Source organism: Liolophura sinensis, chromosome 1 (genome assembly GCF_032854445.1).
Source record: "Liolophura sinensis isolate JHLJ2023 chromosome 1, CUHK_Ljap_v2, whole genome shotgun sequence".
In the NCBI taxonomy this organism is placed as follows: Eukaryota; Metazoa; Mollusca; class Polyplacophora; order Chitonida; family Chitonidae; genus Liolophura; species Liolophura sinensis.
The window spans coordinates 42,885,499-42,901,937 of NC_088295.1; the positions used below are offsets into that span (position 1 = coordinate 42,885,499).

General features: G+C 38.0%; 1 protein-coding gene across 1 annotated transcript in view; it reads left to right on the forward strand.

Moving 5' to 3' along the window:
• LOC135476461 (potassium voltage-gated channel subfamily KQT member 1-like) overlaps positions 1–16,439 on the forward strand; it is a 39,914-nt gene that overhangs the window by 10,887 nt on the left and 12,588 nt on the right. Inside the window, exons 2-3 of the mRNA XM_064756494.1 lie at positions 13,604–13,694; positions 14,191–14,317. Coding sequence (XP_064612564.1) covers positions 13,604–13,694; positions 14,191–14,317 — 218 coding nt within the window. The remainder of the gene's footprint in view (positions 1–13,603; positions 13,695–14,190; positions 14,318–16,439) is intronic.

Here is a 16,439-nt window from a genome sequence, read left to right on the forward strand (position 1 = left end):
GTAGTATCGCACAGTCGGAGGATATTCCTTGCAGAGAGGTATTCAGCTGTTCGTTTGTGAACACTTGTCATTTCATTAGTGGTTGGTTTCCAGCTGGCACCTCCTCAAGTCTGCTGGACTTTAGGTGGGATTTTGATCTCAGAACTTCATTTCATTAATTTGTCCTCGCAGAGTGTGCTGTAAGCTGTTGCAGCTTGTAGTTGGGGACCAGGTGAACATAGTAAACTGTACGTGTTAAGGTACTTGTACAAGTTCAGGTGCTTGCCTTATCATTGCTAGACTATCCAAAACATGAATTCAATCCCATTCGCAAGCAGGGATTACATTTATTCGATTCACCTGCTTACATTGTTTTTTGGGATTTTAACGTGTCCTCGATGTTGGATACAAACCTGCTTGGCCTTGACAATCACTGCCACATGTTGTAATTAACCTCTCTCCTGTGGGTCTCCATCAGGAGATTTGTCCTGTACATGTTCTTTGCCATATGCAAGGGTTTCCCCCAGAATCTGGCAGGTTTCCTTCACCTCATCTGTACATGTACATTTATACGGTGCAGGAGTTCCCTCCAAGATTTCCTCTATATGATCACCTGCAAGGTGCAAATGTTTCATCCACTCAAAACTTGATCACTTTCATGTACGTGTACATGTGTCTTGCAAGGTGCTGTGGTTTCCTCCAAGGTGTGCAAGATTTCCTCCATGTGATCACCTACAAGATACACTGATTTCCTCCAGGATCCTCCAGGTTTTCATGCAGTCAAAACTTGGTCACTTTCATGTACATATATTTAGAATGTACTAGAACACTTATCAGATCACTAACTGTATACACCAAATTCCAAGGCCCTGAATTATTCGACTAATTGTCCTTCTGCTGGCAGTGACTGTCTGCCTCTCAGTCTGGCTGTGGACATTATCTGTGGCAGAATGTTGACAGTGTGAACCCACGACCCTATCAGTTAGTTGTCAGCATAGGAATTCATTATGACCATACCATAGCCAAACCACATCTAACCATTTTTAACCTGAACACATAACAGAGTTTCCGCTTGATTAGATCAGTACACATATTACACATTTGTTTGTTGATATTGTCAGTGCCAGGCTGAAGTTATTTTGTGGCTGTGAATGCCACAGGCAATCAGTTGGAAGATATCTGCTTTTTACGGATATTTTTGATGCAAAAACAAGAATGATTCAGGATATTTTTTTCAAGACATTGCATGGTGTATTTATTTGCTGAGTTTATTAAAATTAATAAAAAATCATTGTTACATTTTTCTGTACAGTTTGAAGCACTCAGGAAATTTCATGTGCTTTGATTGCAATAATAATTATTGTGTATGGCATTCAAAAGCAGTACGTTACCATTCAGAATCGGAAATAAAGCTCCTAAAATTTATGAAGCAGTTCGATCTATAACTTTTTAGCACTAAAAATAGTACGAGTCTGATATTGAAGGGCAATAATTTGAGTTATTCTTGGCATACCTGTATATACAGAGAAAATTAGATTGGATTAGCGAATATGGATTTTTTGCCAAAAATCTATAATATAGGCTCTTTAATGAAAATTAGCATACCTGTATACTTTGCTATTTGTAAAAAAAGAGGATTTTCATACTTTCATGGCCAGTAATAATACCAAAATCTGTGTCTGAAATAATATTAAAGCCTATATACGAGAGAAGAGTATGTGCGTATAAACACCCATGTTTCAGTTCAGTTGATTCAGTCTTATTTTTGACCAGTCACGATGCCTCAGTAGTCAATCATCTCATTCTGTACGTCAGCTCGAGTTGGCTCCAGTGCTTCAAGTATTTGAGCCCAACCCATATGATATGCATGGCGAATCAGAGAGCACAGGTTCATCGATGATAATCTACTGACACAGCAATTGTTCCCACAATTTTCTGAGGCACAGAACTTGACCGCACATAGCTTGCTAATGATATTTGTTTCTTTGTCAATGTAAGCAACGTTCTAATTTTCTGGACGCATATTTTCAATTCAGGCATAGTTGTAACAGTTGTTATCTTTTCCTGTAGGCATGCCACTACATCATTACATTAGGCCTGTAATCTTGCTATTAAAGGGGTGTGGTAAGCAAAGTGATTACCGGGCCTAACATATCACAAAAACCAATCCCGACTGACATAGGAAGGCTTGAGTAAACCAACTTAGGACACTGTGATAGTTTCCTTTGAGGGTATTCCCCTTAAGACAATGCTCTTGTGTTTGCCGTATGTCCAGTCGATGAGGCAGATGTTATTCCAGTGATTTCCCATGATGCATAGTGAATCTGTCCTTTGGGATGGTATGGGAATCCATTAAACACAACTTGATCAGGGAAACAATTTCTATTAATCTCAAACTAGTGGATGTTTGGACACGCTATTGATTTTTGCTATCGCCACGTTCTGTAGTGCTAAAAATCCTGACCATCAGGAGGGGCCAGATAACACATAGATAGATGGTGTGTGGGGATAGGCACGGCCTCTGGGTCCTTGTTGCACTTGTAAATTGGGTTATAATTGCAGTCACACATGCTGATGTTGGCAGCAGGAGGATTGTGGTGGTACACATAGCTACATGTACATTGTACTATACCAGTAGCTGCTTTTCTTCCATTAGACACATGTACTACAACCTTTTTGTTCTCTGTCACACTGAAAAAACATATTGGCTTTGTCGTTTAATTTTGAATCAGTTGATCTTACCTAAAAGATTGGTTTTTGTACACAGAACAAAGTTGTAAAAGACACTGCCCTGTCACTAGCTTTTTTTGGAAAGTGAGGGGTACTGAATATAGGCCCCATACTGCAATATAGCTTTTATGTGAATGCAGCAAAGTTCCATAATTGTTCCTTCCAGGTGATATTCAGGTCAAGTTTACCCAAGAAGGTATCTAGTTAGTATTTAGGCTTTCACAGCATGTATGTAGTTCGACATTACATGTAGATCCAGCTAGAATTCAGGCAATATTTGGTCATATTATTACAACATGGTTCTAGAATGGATCCAGTCATGTTCTAGCAGTGTTAGGGCATATATGATTTCAAAAAAGGCTGTATTAGTTATTTCATTGGGGTTTTTCACTTATACAGCAGCAGCCAACATTATGGTGAGATGAAACGCGACACAGCAGAGGGGAATCCCATGACTGTTCACTGTTTTAAGCGTCCCACATATGACAGAATGCTCACTATGTAATACTGCTTAGTTACTACATGTGACTGATACATGTATATACACCTATATACACCTACATACACATGTACTTCAGAGTCATCACAGTTGCTATAGAGGACCAGTTATTCACATATGTGAATAATGGCACCCTTAATTGTTTACATTTGGATACAGCTACTTCCTATGCCATCTTGAGGTTGATACACTGTATTATTGTAGCATAAACACACCCTGTACATGTAGTTTCAGAATGACTCCTGTTACATGCACATTGCAGCCAAAGTACCTGACCAAATGTAGGGCGAATTAAACTAAATGGTAAGTGGAAGTTGGTAGATAAGAGTGCGTTTTATGCCTGATGTACACATTCTTTGGAGGGGCCTCCGTGGTTCAGTTGGTTAGCGCACTAGCGCAGCGTAATGACCCAGGAGTCTCTCACCAATGCAGTCGCTGTGAGTTCAAGTCCAGCTCATGCTGGCTTTCTCTCCGGCCGTATGTGGGAAGGTCTGTCAGCTACCTGCGGATGGTCGTGGGTTTCCCCCGGGTTCTGCCCGGTTTCCACCCACCATAATGCTGGCCGCCGTCGTATAAGTGAAATATTCTTGAGTATGGCGTAAAACACCAATCAAAAAAAAAAAAAAAAAACATTCTTTGATTGAGAGATCAGGTACATGTATATGAGGTGTACCCCTGTCATTCCAGCATATTCTGAAGACATCTTTCTGTTTAGACTGATAATATTATATCACACTTTTTGTAAAGTCCAGAAATTGAACAATGTAGTCTTTGTCTACAAAATCGAATTGAAAATGTGCATAAAGTGCATTGGAAATTGCTCTTTCATATGCGAAACGGTTGAGGAGATATAATCTAGACAGACATGTTTTACTTTACAGGTGTACATGCAATACGACGACTTCCCACAACTTGCATACATTTTTTGTTGTATACGAGTTGTGATTGGGAGTTTGACTGCACAGGTAATGAGAATATTGACGATTTACATTTGAATAGAGCTCACTATTTCTTTGTGCAGAATTGAGTGTCTGCTGTAAGAGACCTGTGTCCTTGTGTTACACACAATCAGGTTTGAGCAGAAGGACTTTCTCCAAAAGCATATGGACACCAGAAGAGTGTCGGGCAGATTTGCTATTTTTGTCACCATTAAGGTCTGATTATTGTTGATGTGGTCCCAAAGTGGTGATCGATACACTGCTGTGTAGTAAATTAGACAAACCCATTTTAACGCTAAAAAGAACATGGCTCTGAAAATTACATCAATACAGATGTGCAAGTTGCTGTGTGGTGGCAGTTGCCCACAATTAAAATCATTTTTCTTTTTTTTGGGCTTGAAAAAAAAAATTTGAATGAAAAATTTCATACTGAAATCTAGTTCCTGCTGTTAATTAAACTGCCGTCACAAGCTGAAAAAGGAATAAGAACTTGCACATCGACTAGAAACTTTTAGTGCCCACTATATGACATGTTCAATTAGTACCTAGTCATAGGTTAAAGCTATGGCAGTTTGAACCGACTGTATGAAACCACTGAATTTTACTACATGTCAAATACATTTACGTGTACCTTTAGATGACTTTTTTTATTCAAATCCAAACATTGTAATGCGTTTAGGCTTAATTGGGTTGACATGATTCTGTAATCATAAGGAATGAACTACATGTTCTTGGGGGAAAAAATGAACATAAATGTAGAGAATAAGTGAATTGTACTTTTGAGAAAGTTCTTTATCCTAAAGCACATACATGTATGATTGGACATTAATTACATTGCCTTGATCGATTAGGTGGACTTGCCAAATTTTACTAGCCAACACTAGTACATGTCAGTGTCATGTCATAAATTGTTAAAGTACATCTATTGGAGGAGCGTGTTTATGAACACGCAAATAGCTGAAGTATCTCGTACAGTTGACTTGCCATTCTTGGCTTACAGGCAGTTTATGAAGTGGAATTCAGCTAAATATGTGTACATGATCTTAGATAAGCCTGTTAGATAATTGTATGTAACATCCTAACAAGGTCATTCATCATGTGAGATACCCATGTAGTTGATTGAGTACCCCAAGGGCTGTTAGCCCAGGATTCCCATATCCCCCTCCTCCTCATGTAACATGGTTAATATTACATGGGTACATGGATACAAGGCTGGCAGGTACTGAATGGCATGTACATGTATGTACAGTTGTCGTTAAAACTATCTATTGATACATGAGGTGTATCACCATGTTTACCCAATGACTGAGTGCAGAAAGTTTTTTGCTGACATCCATGTAAGAAACAGCGTGTTATCAATACAGGAACATGAGACAGAATGGTTAGTTTCATGTACGAGCTAAAAAAAAACAATTCTTATTGCCATAATATCATTTTGACTAATACAATTTAGGGATGTGAAGTAAAATATGCTAGGCTTTAAACTTGTGTCTTGAAACCTATTGGTTTGGGGGAAGGCGCAAGTTTTTTTATCTGTCTCTTTGTGCCATGACTGGTTGGTGTGTCCTGTTAATACAGTGAGGCAGCATCAGAGACATGGATGTTAACACTATGAAACAGTCCTGCTGTTCATGTACACCATTGTTGGGAATGGAAAACTTGAGACATGTATGCACCGCGCAGAGCAAATAAACAATGAATATTCTTCTGTTTTGTAAGGAATGATATGTACGGCAGCACTTTGTGTGATACACTTGAATATCTTTAGGTGTAAAAACTCCACAGGATGAATTTATTATGATATTTTTATGCCTGAATGTGTTCAGTATTGTATACATGTACTTCCTGAACTTAATTGCCTGTAAACTTGTTCATACCTTTTTCTTACATGTACTCCTCTGGTTTTCCATTTAGGTGGTTGTTATGTTAACCCTTGTAAAGCCTGGTGGTAATAAGACAGATTGAATGTGTGGAAGGAGCTTTAAATAACCCAGGCATGTTTACTTGTGTCTTCCGCAAAGTTGCCGGGTGGTCAGCCTGTGGATGGGACTGATGCCGAGTACTGGTAACCAGCTGGTAATGTGGCATGGCCTCCATTTATCATCTTCCTCTCCTATATCAGGCTAGGTTTTTTTTTTTTTTTTTGTGGCTTGCCTCACGCTCCAACACAGATCATTGTGATAGATGAGCAGTTAGACATCTGGCCAATTTTTCTTACCTGACAATAGCCCAGGCATTTGTGAATAGGTTAAGCCAGTTGTAGAAAGTTTTGCTGTAAATCTAACTGCAGGTAATTGAGAATGGACATATGGAAGAGCCTGTGTTTTACAGCTGCTGTCGGTTGTAATTTAATAAATAAAAGATATAATTCATTGGGATGAGTCTGGCATTTGGATATAATTGAGGCGCTAACAGAAGGCTTTATGTGTCACGTGCTTTAGGGGAAGATATACAACATTACCTTAATTCCTATAAAAAGGACTTCTAGGTTGTTCTTGATCCTAATTTTCTGTTACTCACCTTTTGTGTAAAGCTGTATATATATTTATATATGTAGAAATAGAACTGCCATGTGCATGTACTATTAATTACATGTAATTATATCTTCAAAAGAGATGTGAAATTGTGATTAGATTTAGAACAGTCCAAACTACAAATGTTAATTTAATTTAGTTCCTAAATCTGTGGTCATAGTGTCAGATTATCCCAAAAAATAAATAGTGCCCAAATGAACTAGTACATGTAGATGTATACTCAACCAGAAGTACAACTGTATGAATAGAATTTATGAACAACGTATCCAAAGTGATGATACATGTGGGATTAAGATCATTTTGTCCATTTAATGGTTTTCATTACTCTTTGATGCACAAAAAAGTTAGTCATTTGTTCAAATATCAATGCCAGGATTCCTAGAAGTCCAAATTTATAATTTGGGTTTTACTATGAAGTTTATGTATATTTTAAACGCCGACTATAACCTGGTGTTAAGTTTAACTCCACTTAAGTGACCGGTAATTTTGTGAAGATGAAAATGTGTATCATATATGAGAGAGAGAATTTTGAGTTTTTGTTTGAGATGAGTTTTATTTCATTTGAGGCTTATGCCGTATCATGATTTTATTGTTGCTACACACATACACTTTAACAAGTATATTATCCTGATCAGAGATATAAATTGTATAATTAAACCATGTATAAACCATGGTGATGCGTGTTCAGTTGTTGGTTGTCATATTATGGGAAAGAAAGGAACTGACAGATGTTATATCAAAAGTAAACATGTGCAAAATACTGTAAATGCCTTTTTATTTGGGTGGTACGAACATTCCTGGATTTTGAGAGAAACATGTTTCTGCAAAAATAAGTGCCATCAGATATAAAACCCATATGAGTAACTTATTAATGTAGAATGCCTAACAGTTATAAATTAGTTAACAAGCACTACAGTTCTAATACTTTTTCAAACACGTTAATTAGAAATACCTAATTAGAATGTATTCCAGCTTTCACAAATCCAGCTTAACTGATCATCATCTCACTTTCTTTTAAGAAGGCTTAGCTCATTCTAAATATCGTCACAATGCAACGTTGTTGTTATTGTTGATTTCTTGCCGTGGTTAGAGACATACAAATCCATAATTTTTACTGGGCGTGTGTTGATGATATGATGAGAGAGGCTGTTTTTTTATCGACTGTACTTGCCTTCCAGTCAGATCACCTTTCCGATGCCCCAGATACATTGCTTGGGGGTTTCCGCGCTTCAAACTTAATTTTCAGAATGATGATTTCTGAGAAATTTACTCAAATCTGTCATAGTTTACTCAAAGTTTCACTCACACTGCTTATCTATGAGAATTAGACTGGGATTTATTTGTATCACATTTCATCCTTCATCGTCTCCCGCAGTGAGTGACACCAATATTTGCTAACCCAGCAGGTAAGGGCTTTGTCTTATAAAGATTAACAGCCTTCAAAAGATTAAAAGCTTAGGAGGATTAACTTCCTTTGTCTGATTAAGTTACTGTATTGTATAGAATTTTTGTCACATCTTACAGGTACAAACAAGTTTAAATGATAACATTGTTACTTGAATGCTTAAGCTGTTTAATTACTTGATATTGCTTGGCTATGTTGAATGTAAGCACCTTAGGAAGCATCATCTCAGATCACTGATTAGCTTTGACCTACATTACATAGCCTGTAAAACACTTATACTTCAGGAAGAGGGGAGCCAAGATCATGTTGTGTTGCGTGAAGTTTAAGGGTGAAACATCAGCCTTGACCTTGTATAGGAACTTCCCTGTATGGATGTGAAAAATGCATATGTCCTTTCAAGTGCCTCAGCTGAGGTTTTCACATTGCAGCAAAGTATCAGTAAAAGGATACATTTTCTTTCCATTAAGTTTCCTTTCTGTGGCGTTGGTGGCTGTCTCTGACAGCTCAGGAAATCATGTAACAATTACTTGATCCCTGGCACTCTCTTGATATTTTGCCTAATATGCAATGTCCCAAAAAGTACATTTCTGGGTCTGAAGTGGGGGCCTTAAGCTGGGAAGAACATGGTGTTTAATGCCAACTTTAAACTTGGGGAGTTTTGAATGATGTAGGTTTGAAGCAAAAATCTTCCGTTTTGAGCTTGTTACCAAAAGATTTAAGATCTACATGAATCTGATTCAGTTTGTGACAATGATTAATTGGCCCACAGACATATACAGCCGTCCATCACTAAACTAAATTAAATCACAAATAGTAAATTCATGGAGTAGATTCAGTAATCGATTTTAACAGCTGTCTGCTCCCTATATAGAACTGATACATATACATATGCCAGCTTTTTATTGTTATAAACAGTGCTTTGTACTCTGCCCTGTAGTTTTTTGATACAAAAAATCTGTAAATCTTAAATACGACAATATCACCACGCACATTCTTAGCAGACAAGGCTATGTGCTTCTACTAGGTTAGGCAGGTCAAGATGTACATTTAATGAGGCAGCCAGCTTGACTTGATTCTGCCGGACTGACCATCAAGTTGCTGCAGAAAGATGACTAAGTGATTAGCATTAGGTGTTGAAAGGATGTTTGTTCTCAAATGAAGACAGTGACAGACTTGTGTGATGGCAGCGTGTGTTTGGACACTGTAGATGGGGGACCAACGTTGTTTACAGCTTGACCATTTCAGCTTGTCATGGATGCAGCCATTGACAATCAAAGTCAATCACTCAACGCTACGCATACATTTTCGAATGCAATTCAGTTTTATCAAAAAATTTGAGTTTTCGTACCAGAAAAACACAGAATTGATTTTTTTTTTTTACTACAACATTCAGTTTTTAACAAAATTTTACCACTGAATACTGGGGTCTAAAATTAAATTGTATGAATCCCTTCAGTGAGATGTGCTAGCTTATTGCAAATCAAAGGTTGTTATGTGGTCCAATTCTAGACCATGATGACAAAAGAAAAAAAAATTGTCGTGCATTGCCAAAGTGGATGACTTTATTACATACAGGTAATATGTGGATAAATTATTGGAAAATTCCCTCTTTTGTTGATGAAAAAAAAATCGTGGAATTTTATAAGTCAATAATGCCAGAGTAGAAGTGACACTTTTATGATATGGACAAAGAGGGTGTAAAGACTCATACACATTATAAAGCATTTATACAAGCTGAAAGTTCTCCATGACAGAGTGTCTGTTTGCAGTGGGGTAGTGTTTCATTCTGATATTAAGGGTTATGTCTCAATCAAGCCAAGTTACTATACTTCATATTGGTATACAAATTCACCCTATTCATTCAAAGTCATGTATCAGAAGCATTAGATTGTTATTTGCCCAGCTGCTCAGCTTAGCTTGTCTCTTCCCTGATCACATTATCCACTTACAAATGTCACCTGTATGGACAGGCCATCTCCAGGTAACAATATAAGGGTTTCAATTCAATGACCACAACTTGGTTGGCATGGCACACTTTTCAAGCACTTGCTGGGACTTACCAGTCTTAACCCTGATATTTCCTGAAAGAGCGAGTCAAGCATGTAACAGTCGATACTGTGGCCGAGGACACAGGGTCGGCCATATCGCCGTATTTACCATGCGCTGTTCTCTTGTATTGACATTTTTCTTGACTCAATCGCAGACTGTGGGGACTGTCCGGATTGATTGCTGTGTCGCTTTAAGTGGCTAAAAATTATTTGAGTTATAAGCATGCCTTGCAGATTGATTACAGTGACAGGCAATTAGCCAGAGAAAAGAAAAAAAAAAAAAAAACTTGTAGGATTCGTAGTTACTTTGTTGCCCCAGAATCTGTACAGTGGCATACATGCATGTACAGATTGCTGGCATGATCTGAGCACATACACGTAGTGTACAGGAAAAGGTACATGTACTGCTTTTAGATATGCTCAAGGTGTTAAAAATGTATTCATGTGCGGGTATCCAAATGAAACACTGTATGTTGTATATACTGTATTTGACCTAAAGGAATGTATGTACAAATGCAGAAACCTTTGAAGACCTTAAAATGGCTCATTTCAGAAATTTATCAAACCTCTTATGTCACTCTGTAAGGTGGATGAATCCATCAGAATCAAGCAAAATGTGAAACTTGATAAATGATAAACTTTAGCTGAAATACAGCATGCTCTGTGCTTACAGGTACATACAAGTAAGCAGGTCTTTGATTATAGGAGATTGCAAGAGACCTGTATGGGTTATCGGCATTGATATAGTTGCACGTACATTTGTGTACATGCTTAAAAGAAAAGAACACATTTGTACAATCTATACCTTAAATGAAAGAGCTACACTTAAAGTTTAATAAAATATCTAAATTTTTTGTCAGCAGGGCTTGTTATTTGAGTATTTAATAGTTAAATATCAAAGACTCAGAAGTCTCCTTCACGCCGCCATTTGAACAGATTACATACGTCATCGTGCTTAGCTTTGCCCAGTAGTTCTTCAGGACATGGCATTCCAGACACAGTTTGGTGGACAACAGCCAAACCCTCTAGTAAGTCCCAAACTCTTTGTTATCACGATATACATAGGTATTTAGCTGAGACTGGAAGAGCATGTTAATCATATGGTAAAGTAATACCATAAGCACCTTGACGTCACTATGAATATTCAAGAGGAGGAAAGGAGGCGGTTGATTGGACAATCCTAGAATTTGGTGGCGCTATCAATGTGCCTCGAATCTGCCAATTTTGTAGAAAACACTGATGTTTAAAACCATTTTTCTCTCTTACAAGAACTTTAAAAAAGCTAAAAAAAAAAGAATTCCACACAGTTTGTATAGCTCTTTCATTTAAGGCATAGTTTGTATAAATGTGTTCTTTTCTTTTAAGCATGCTTGTAAAAAATGCAACCATATATTGAAAAAATAATCTTGTGTGCTATCATAAAATAATTATGTCTTAATTGTCAGATGTTAGAGCCAATAATGACTTGTTTCACTGATCGCACAGTGAATACCATGTAGAGATAGCATGCTTTACCATTGTTCATCACTTTTATTGTTGGACAATGCTAAAAATATCTAAATGCTAATGTTGTCACTTGACAGGTATCTAGCTGTGCTAAGTGATTTTATGTACTTCTGTAATGCCCAGAGCAAAATTTGTGGCTCAGTTCCATGGAAACAGATGTAATACACAGTAAAACTGCTTTGTCAGTGCTTAATATCTGTAATCCATTATTTGTGTGAAGAACAAAAGCATCATATTGTATATTTCGTGATCTACTGGAATACATGTACAACATTTTGCCATTGGTGATCAGAAGATAAAAAACGTCTTAATTTGGCAATAAGCCAGAACAGAACCTGTGAATTTGTGGTTTTGCATGTAAAGCGTTAACTCAACAATGACAGTCATTAACAAATTCAAATAGGCGTACATGTAAACTTCCAGGGATTGATTTTACATAAAAACTTAATATGTGAAATTCATTTCAAATATCCCCGGTTTTGTTACACCATAATGCTGACTGCCGTTGTTTAAGTGAAATATTCTTGATTTCTTGATATTAGTAAAATAACAATCAAATAAATAAGTGAATGAATAAGTTTGTCCAAATATTAATATCAGTTAGGTTTTAACAGACTTCAACCCACAGAGTGTAGTCAGATTGGTACATGCTAGTTAAAAGAACGTTATTACCAAACACATTTGCGGCCACTGTTCTGAGTCATGCTGGTGTTGGTATGATGCCCATAACTGGCCACCAGAACAAGTCCAGTCGGAGGAGTTACATACAGCTAGAGGCTGTCTCAAGAACAACACTATTCTTTAAGCATTATTGTACGCTCAACCGCTGTTTCCTCCCAGCCGTTGGATGCCTCTGTGACTTGTGTCAACACCCCTGGCTCTATAGCTACTATCACCCAGACACAGAGTGTGACCTGAGTCAAAGAAGTTGTACGCCTGGGTCTGCCAAAATCACCATCACGTAGTTGTCAAATTCGCAGCAACGCTACCATCTCAGGAAGCACCTTCCATTTAAGCTTCAGCTGACTGTGCAAGTTGCTCCACAAAATAAAAGGTTCACTTCTGACATTTTTTTTATTAGTTTGACTTAAAACCATCATTCCTCTATTGTCGTAAAACTGTTATGTTTAAATTTAGAGCTTGAGCTCACATGGAGAGGTGCTGGTGGGAAATGTGCATTTATTGGTCAATAAGTGTCACATGCCTCACTCTGATTGGGTGATTTATTTCCCAGCCATTCCATTGGCATGGACTTGGCACAACAACCTAGACCGTTACATATTAACAATAATTAGAGAGCGGTTGTTTTCGGTGTCATTTTCTCCCCTAATGACTCCATTATTTCATAATGGTATGTTGGAATAGAGACAAAATGTAGTTTGCCATGCTCAATCACCAAGATAAGATGGGAGTTGTCCACTGTTGGCCCCTTGTTCTCAACAGTGGAAAACTCCCATCTGCTGTGAATTATCTTGGTGATTTGAGCATGGCAAACTACATTGTATTTCTTAATTAGACAATGACCTGGATGATGTTTTGCACCACATGTCAGTTGCAGGTTTGGTAATGTCACAAACGGTTTTCACTGCATGACGTCACTAGTCAAAAATAGGTAAACCGCTGGGAATTCAGTAGGCTTTAATTAGGTTTAATGGAGGAGGTACTTGTATAATTGCCAGTTACATGAACGTGAAGTTAAGTGGTTTGCTTACTCCAGGTTCTCACCTGTAAACCTGACTGCCAATCATATAAGAATGTACAAAATAAAATATTATAAAATAATATATTATAATATTATTAATAATATTATAATAAAATTCTTTTGCATGGTGTTAAATACTAATAAAGTGCAAAAATAAATGATCAAAACTGCTGTATTCTATGGCATTAATTCAAATGGCACATACATGTACGTGTATTATGAATATATGAGTTAATACTAAGTGTGTCTGTTTTCTTTGCAGGTTCATGATGGTGCTGATTTGCCTTATATTTAGTGTACTTTCTACAATAGAGCAGTATACAGATTTTGCAAATGAAACTCTATTTTGGATGGTAAGTGTGTCTTTCATTATTGTTTGTCTAAGAGACCGAAAAGTCTTACCTAGTAATTAATAAAGACTACATATATATACAGATAGTTACTTTGTGGTGATGGGATCTCTGCATGTCTCAAATTATGAACTGGACCATGAATTAAAACCATGTTTGCATAAAATTAACAAGAGGGAGGGGTGGGAGGAAAGCGAAGTTTTCTTTTGTAGTTCAATATTGGTCAAATGTCAAATTGCTGTTTTTGATGGAATGAATATGGGAATCAAATAAAGGATATAACTGTAATGCAAATTGTCTTGTAAAACAATAAGTATCAATTTACCTGATTCTGTACTTTTTGTTTTCCATGATGTACTATTTGGAGGTACTTTTAACAGACTTGTTATGCAGTGTTCCTTTAGTTTAAGAGACAGGTGGCCAATCAAGTCATCACCAGAATATTTGCCATGTTTATTTTTTACCAAATTAATTTTTCATACTGTTCTGTTGTTTTCAGGAGATTGTGCTGGTTGTGTTTTTTGGCCTTGAGTATTTGATTCGTCTGTGGTCGGCAGGCTGTAGAAGTAAATACATGGGTCTACATGGCCGCATTAAGTTCGCCAGGAAACCTATATCTATCATAGGTAAGGCAGTAAGATTAGTACTTTACCTGTGCCAGTAGGGTTTAGTCTGGCAACTGGACCTCTGAGTTGAGGTGTCCTAGGCAGAAAACGTATTTCAGGTACTGGTCACAGGCGTAGTGGTTTTATCCACGTTTCAATATTTTGTGTCCCGGTATGAGTGGTTTGGACGTCTCTACGGAATGTGTGATTTCCAGTTTCCTCTGACTTTCTGTATATTTTCCCTCAGCTCTGAACCTAATTGTTAAAGCTGAATTCCTGGTTGTTCAGATGCACAATTATTAGAAATATAAAGTATGCATGTCAGGTTTGAATAGATAAATAGGGAGCAGTACATCCCTCAGTGAGTAAGGTGTGTGATTAATCCTAACCACAAGGTACATGAGTTGAGAGTTCAATCCTGACATTGAACATTCCTCATTCAGTAAGGGGTGTGACTAACCCTAACCACAAGGTACATGAGGTGCGAGTTCAACCCTGACATTGAACATTCCTCATTGAGTAAGATGTGTGACTAACCCTAACCACAAGGTACATGAGGTGAAAGTTCAACCCTGACATTGAACATTCCTCATTGACTAAGATGTGTGACAAACCCTAGCCACAAGGTACATCAGGTGGGAGTAAGATGTGTGACAAACCCTAACCACAAAGTACATGAGGTGCGAGTTCAACCCTGACATTGAACATTCCTCATTGAGTAAGATGTGTGACTAACCCTAACCACAAGGTACATGAGGTGCGAGTTCAACCCTGACATTGAACATTCCTCATTGACTAAGATGTGTGACAAACCCTAGCCACAAGGTACATCAGGTGGGAGTTCAACCCTGACATTGAACATCCCTCATTGAGTAAGATGTGTGACTAACCCTAACCACAAGGTACATGAGGTGCGAGTTCAACCTTGACATTGAACATTCCTCATTGAGTAAGATGTGTGACAAACCCTAGCCACAAGGTACATCAGGTGGGAGTTCAACCCTGACATTGAACATCCCTCATTGAGTAAGGTGTGTGACTAACCCTAACCACAAGGTACATGAGGTGGGAGTTCAACCCTGACATTGAACATTCCTCGTTGAGTAAGGTGTGTGACTAATCCTAACCACAAGATACATGAGGTGCGTGTTCAACCCTGACATTGAACATTCCTTGTTGAGTAAGGTGTGTGACAAACCCTAACCACAAGGTACATGAGGTGGGAGTTCAACCCTGACATTGAACATTCCTCATTGAGTAAGTTGTGTGACTAATCCTAACCACAAGGTACATGAGGTGAGAGTTCAACCCTGACATTGAACATTCCTCATTGAGTAAGATGTATGACAAACCCTAACCACAAGGTACATGAGGTGAGAGTTCAACCCTGACATTGAACATCCCTCATTGAGTAAGGTGTGTGACAAACCCTAACCACAAGGTACATGAGGTGAGAGTTCAATCCTGACATTGAACATTCCTCATTGAGTAAGGTGTGTGACAAACCCTAACCACAAGGTGCAGGGTACATGAGGTGAGAGTTCAATCCTGACATCGAACATTCCTCGTTGAGTAAGGTGTGTGACAAACCCTAACCACAAGGTGCATGAGGTGCGAGTTCAACCCTTGAACATTCCTCATTGAGTAAGGTGTGTGACTAATCCTAACCACAAGATACATGAGATGCACATTCAACCCGGACATTGAACATTCCTCATTGAGCAAGGTATGTGACAACCCTAACCACAAGGTACATGAGATGCACATTCAACCCGGACATTGAACATTCCTCATTGAGTAAGGTGTGTGACTAATCCTAACCACAAGATACATGAGATGCACATTCAACCCGGACATTGAACATTCCTCATTGAGTAAGGTGTGTGACTAATCCTAACCACAAGATACATGAGATGCACATTCAACCCGGACATTGAACATTCCTCATTGAGCAAGGTATGTGACAAACCCTAACCACAAGGTACATGAGATGCACGTTCAACCCTGACATTGAACATTCCTTATTGAGTAAGATGTGTGACTAAACCTAACCACAAGGTACATTAGGTGAGAGTTCAATCCTGACATTGAACATTCCTCATTGAGGATTTTTCCCTATCTCTGAAACTGACTACCATATTAT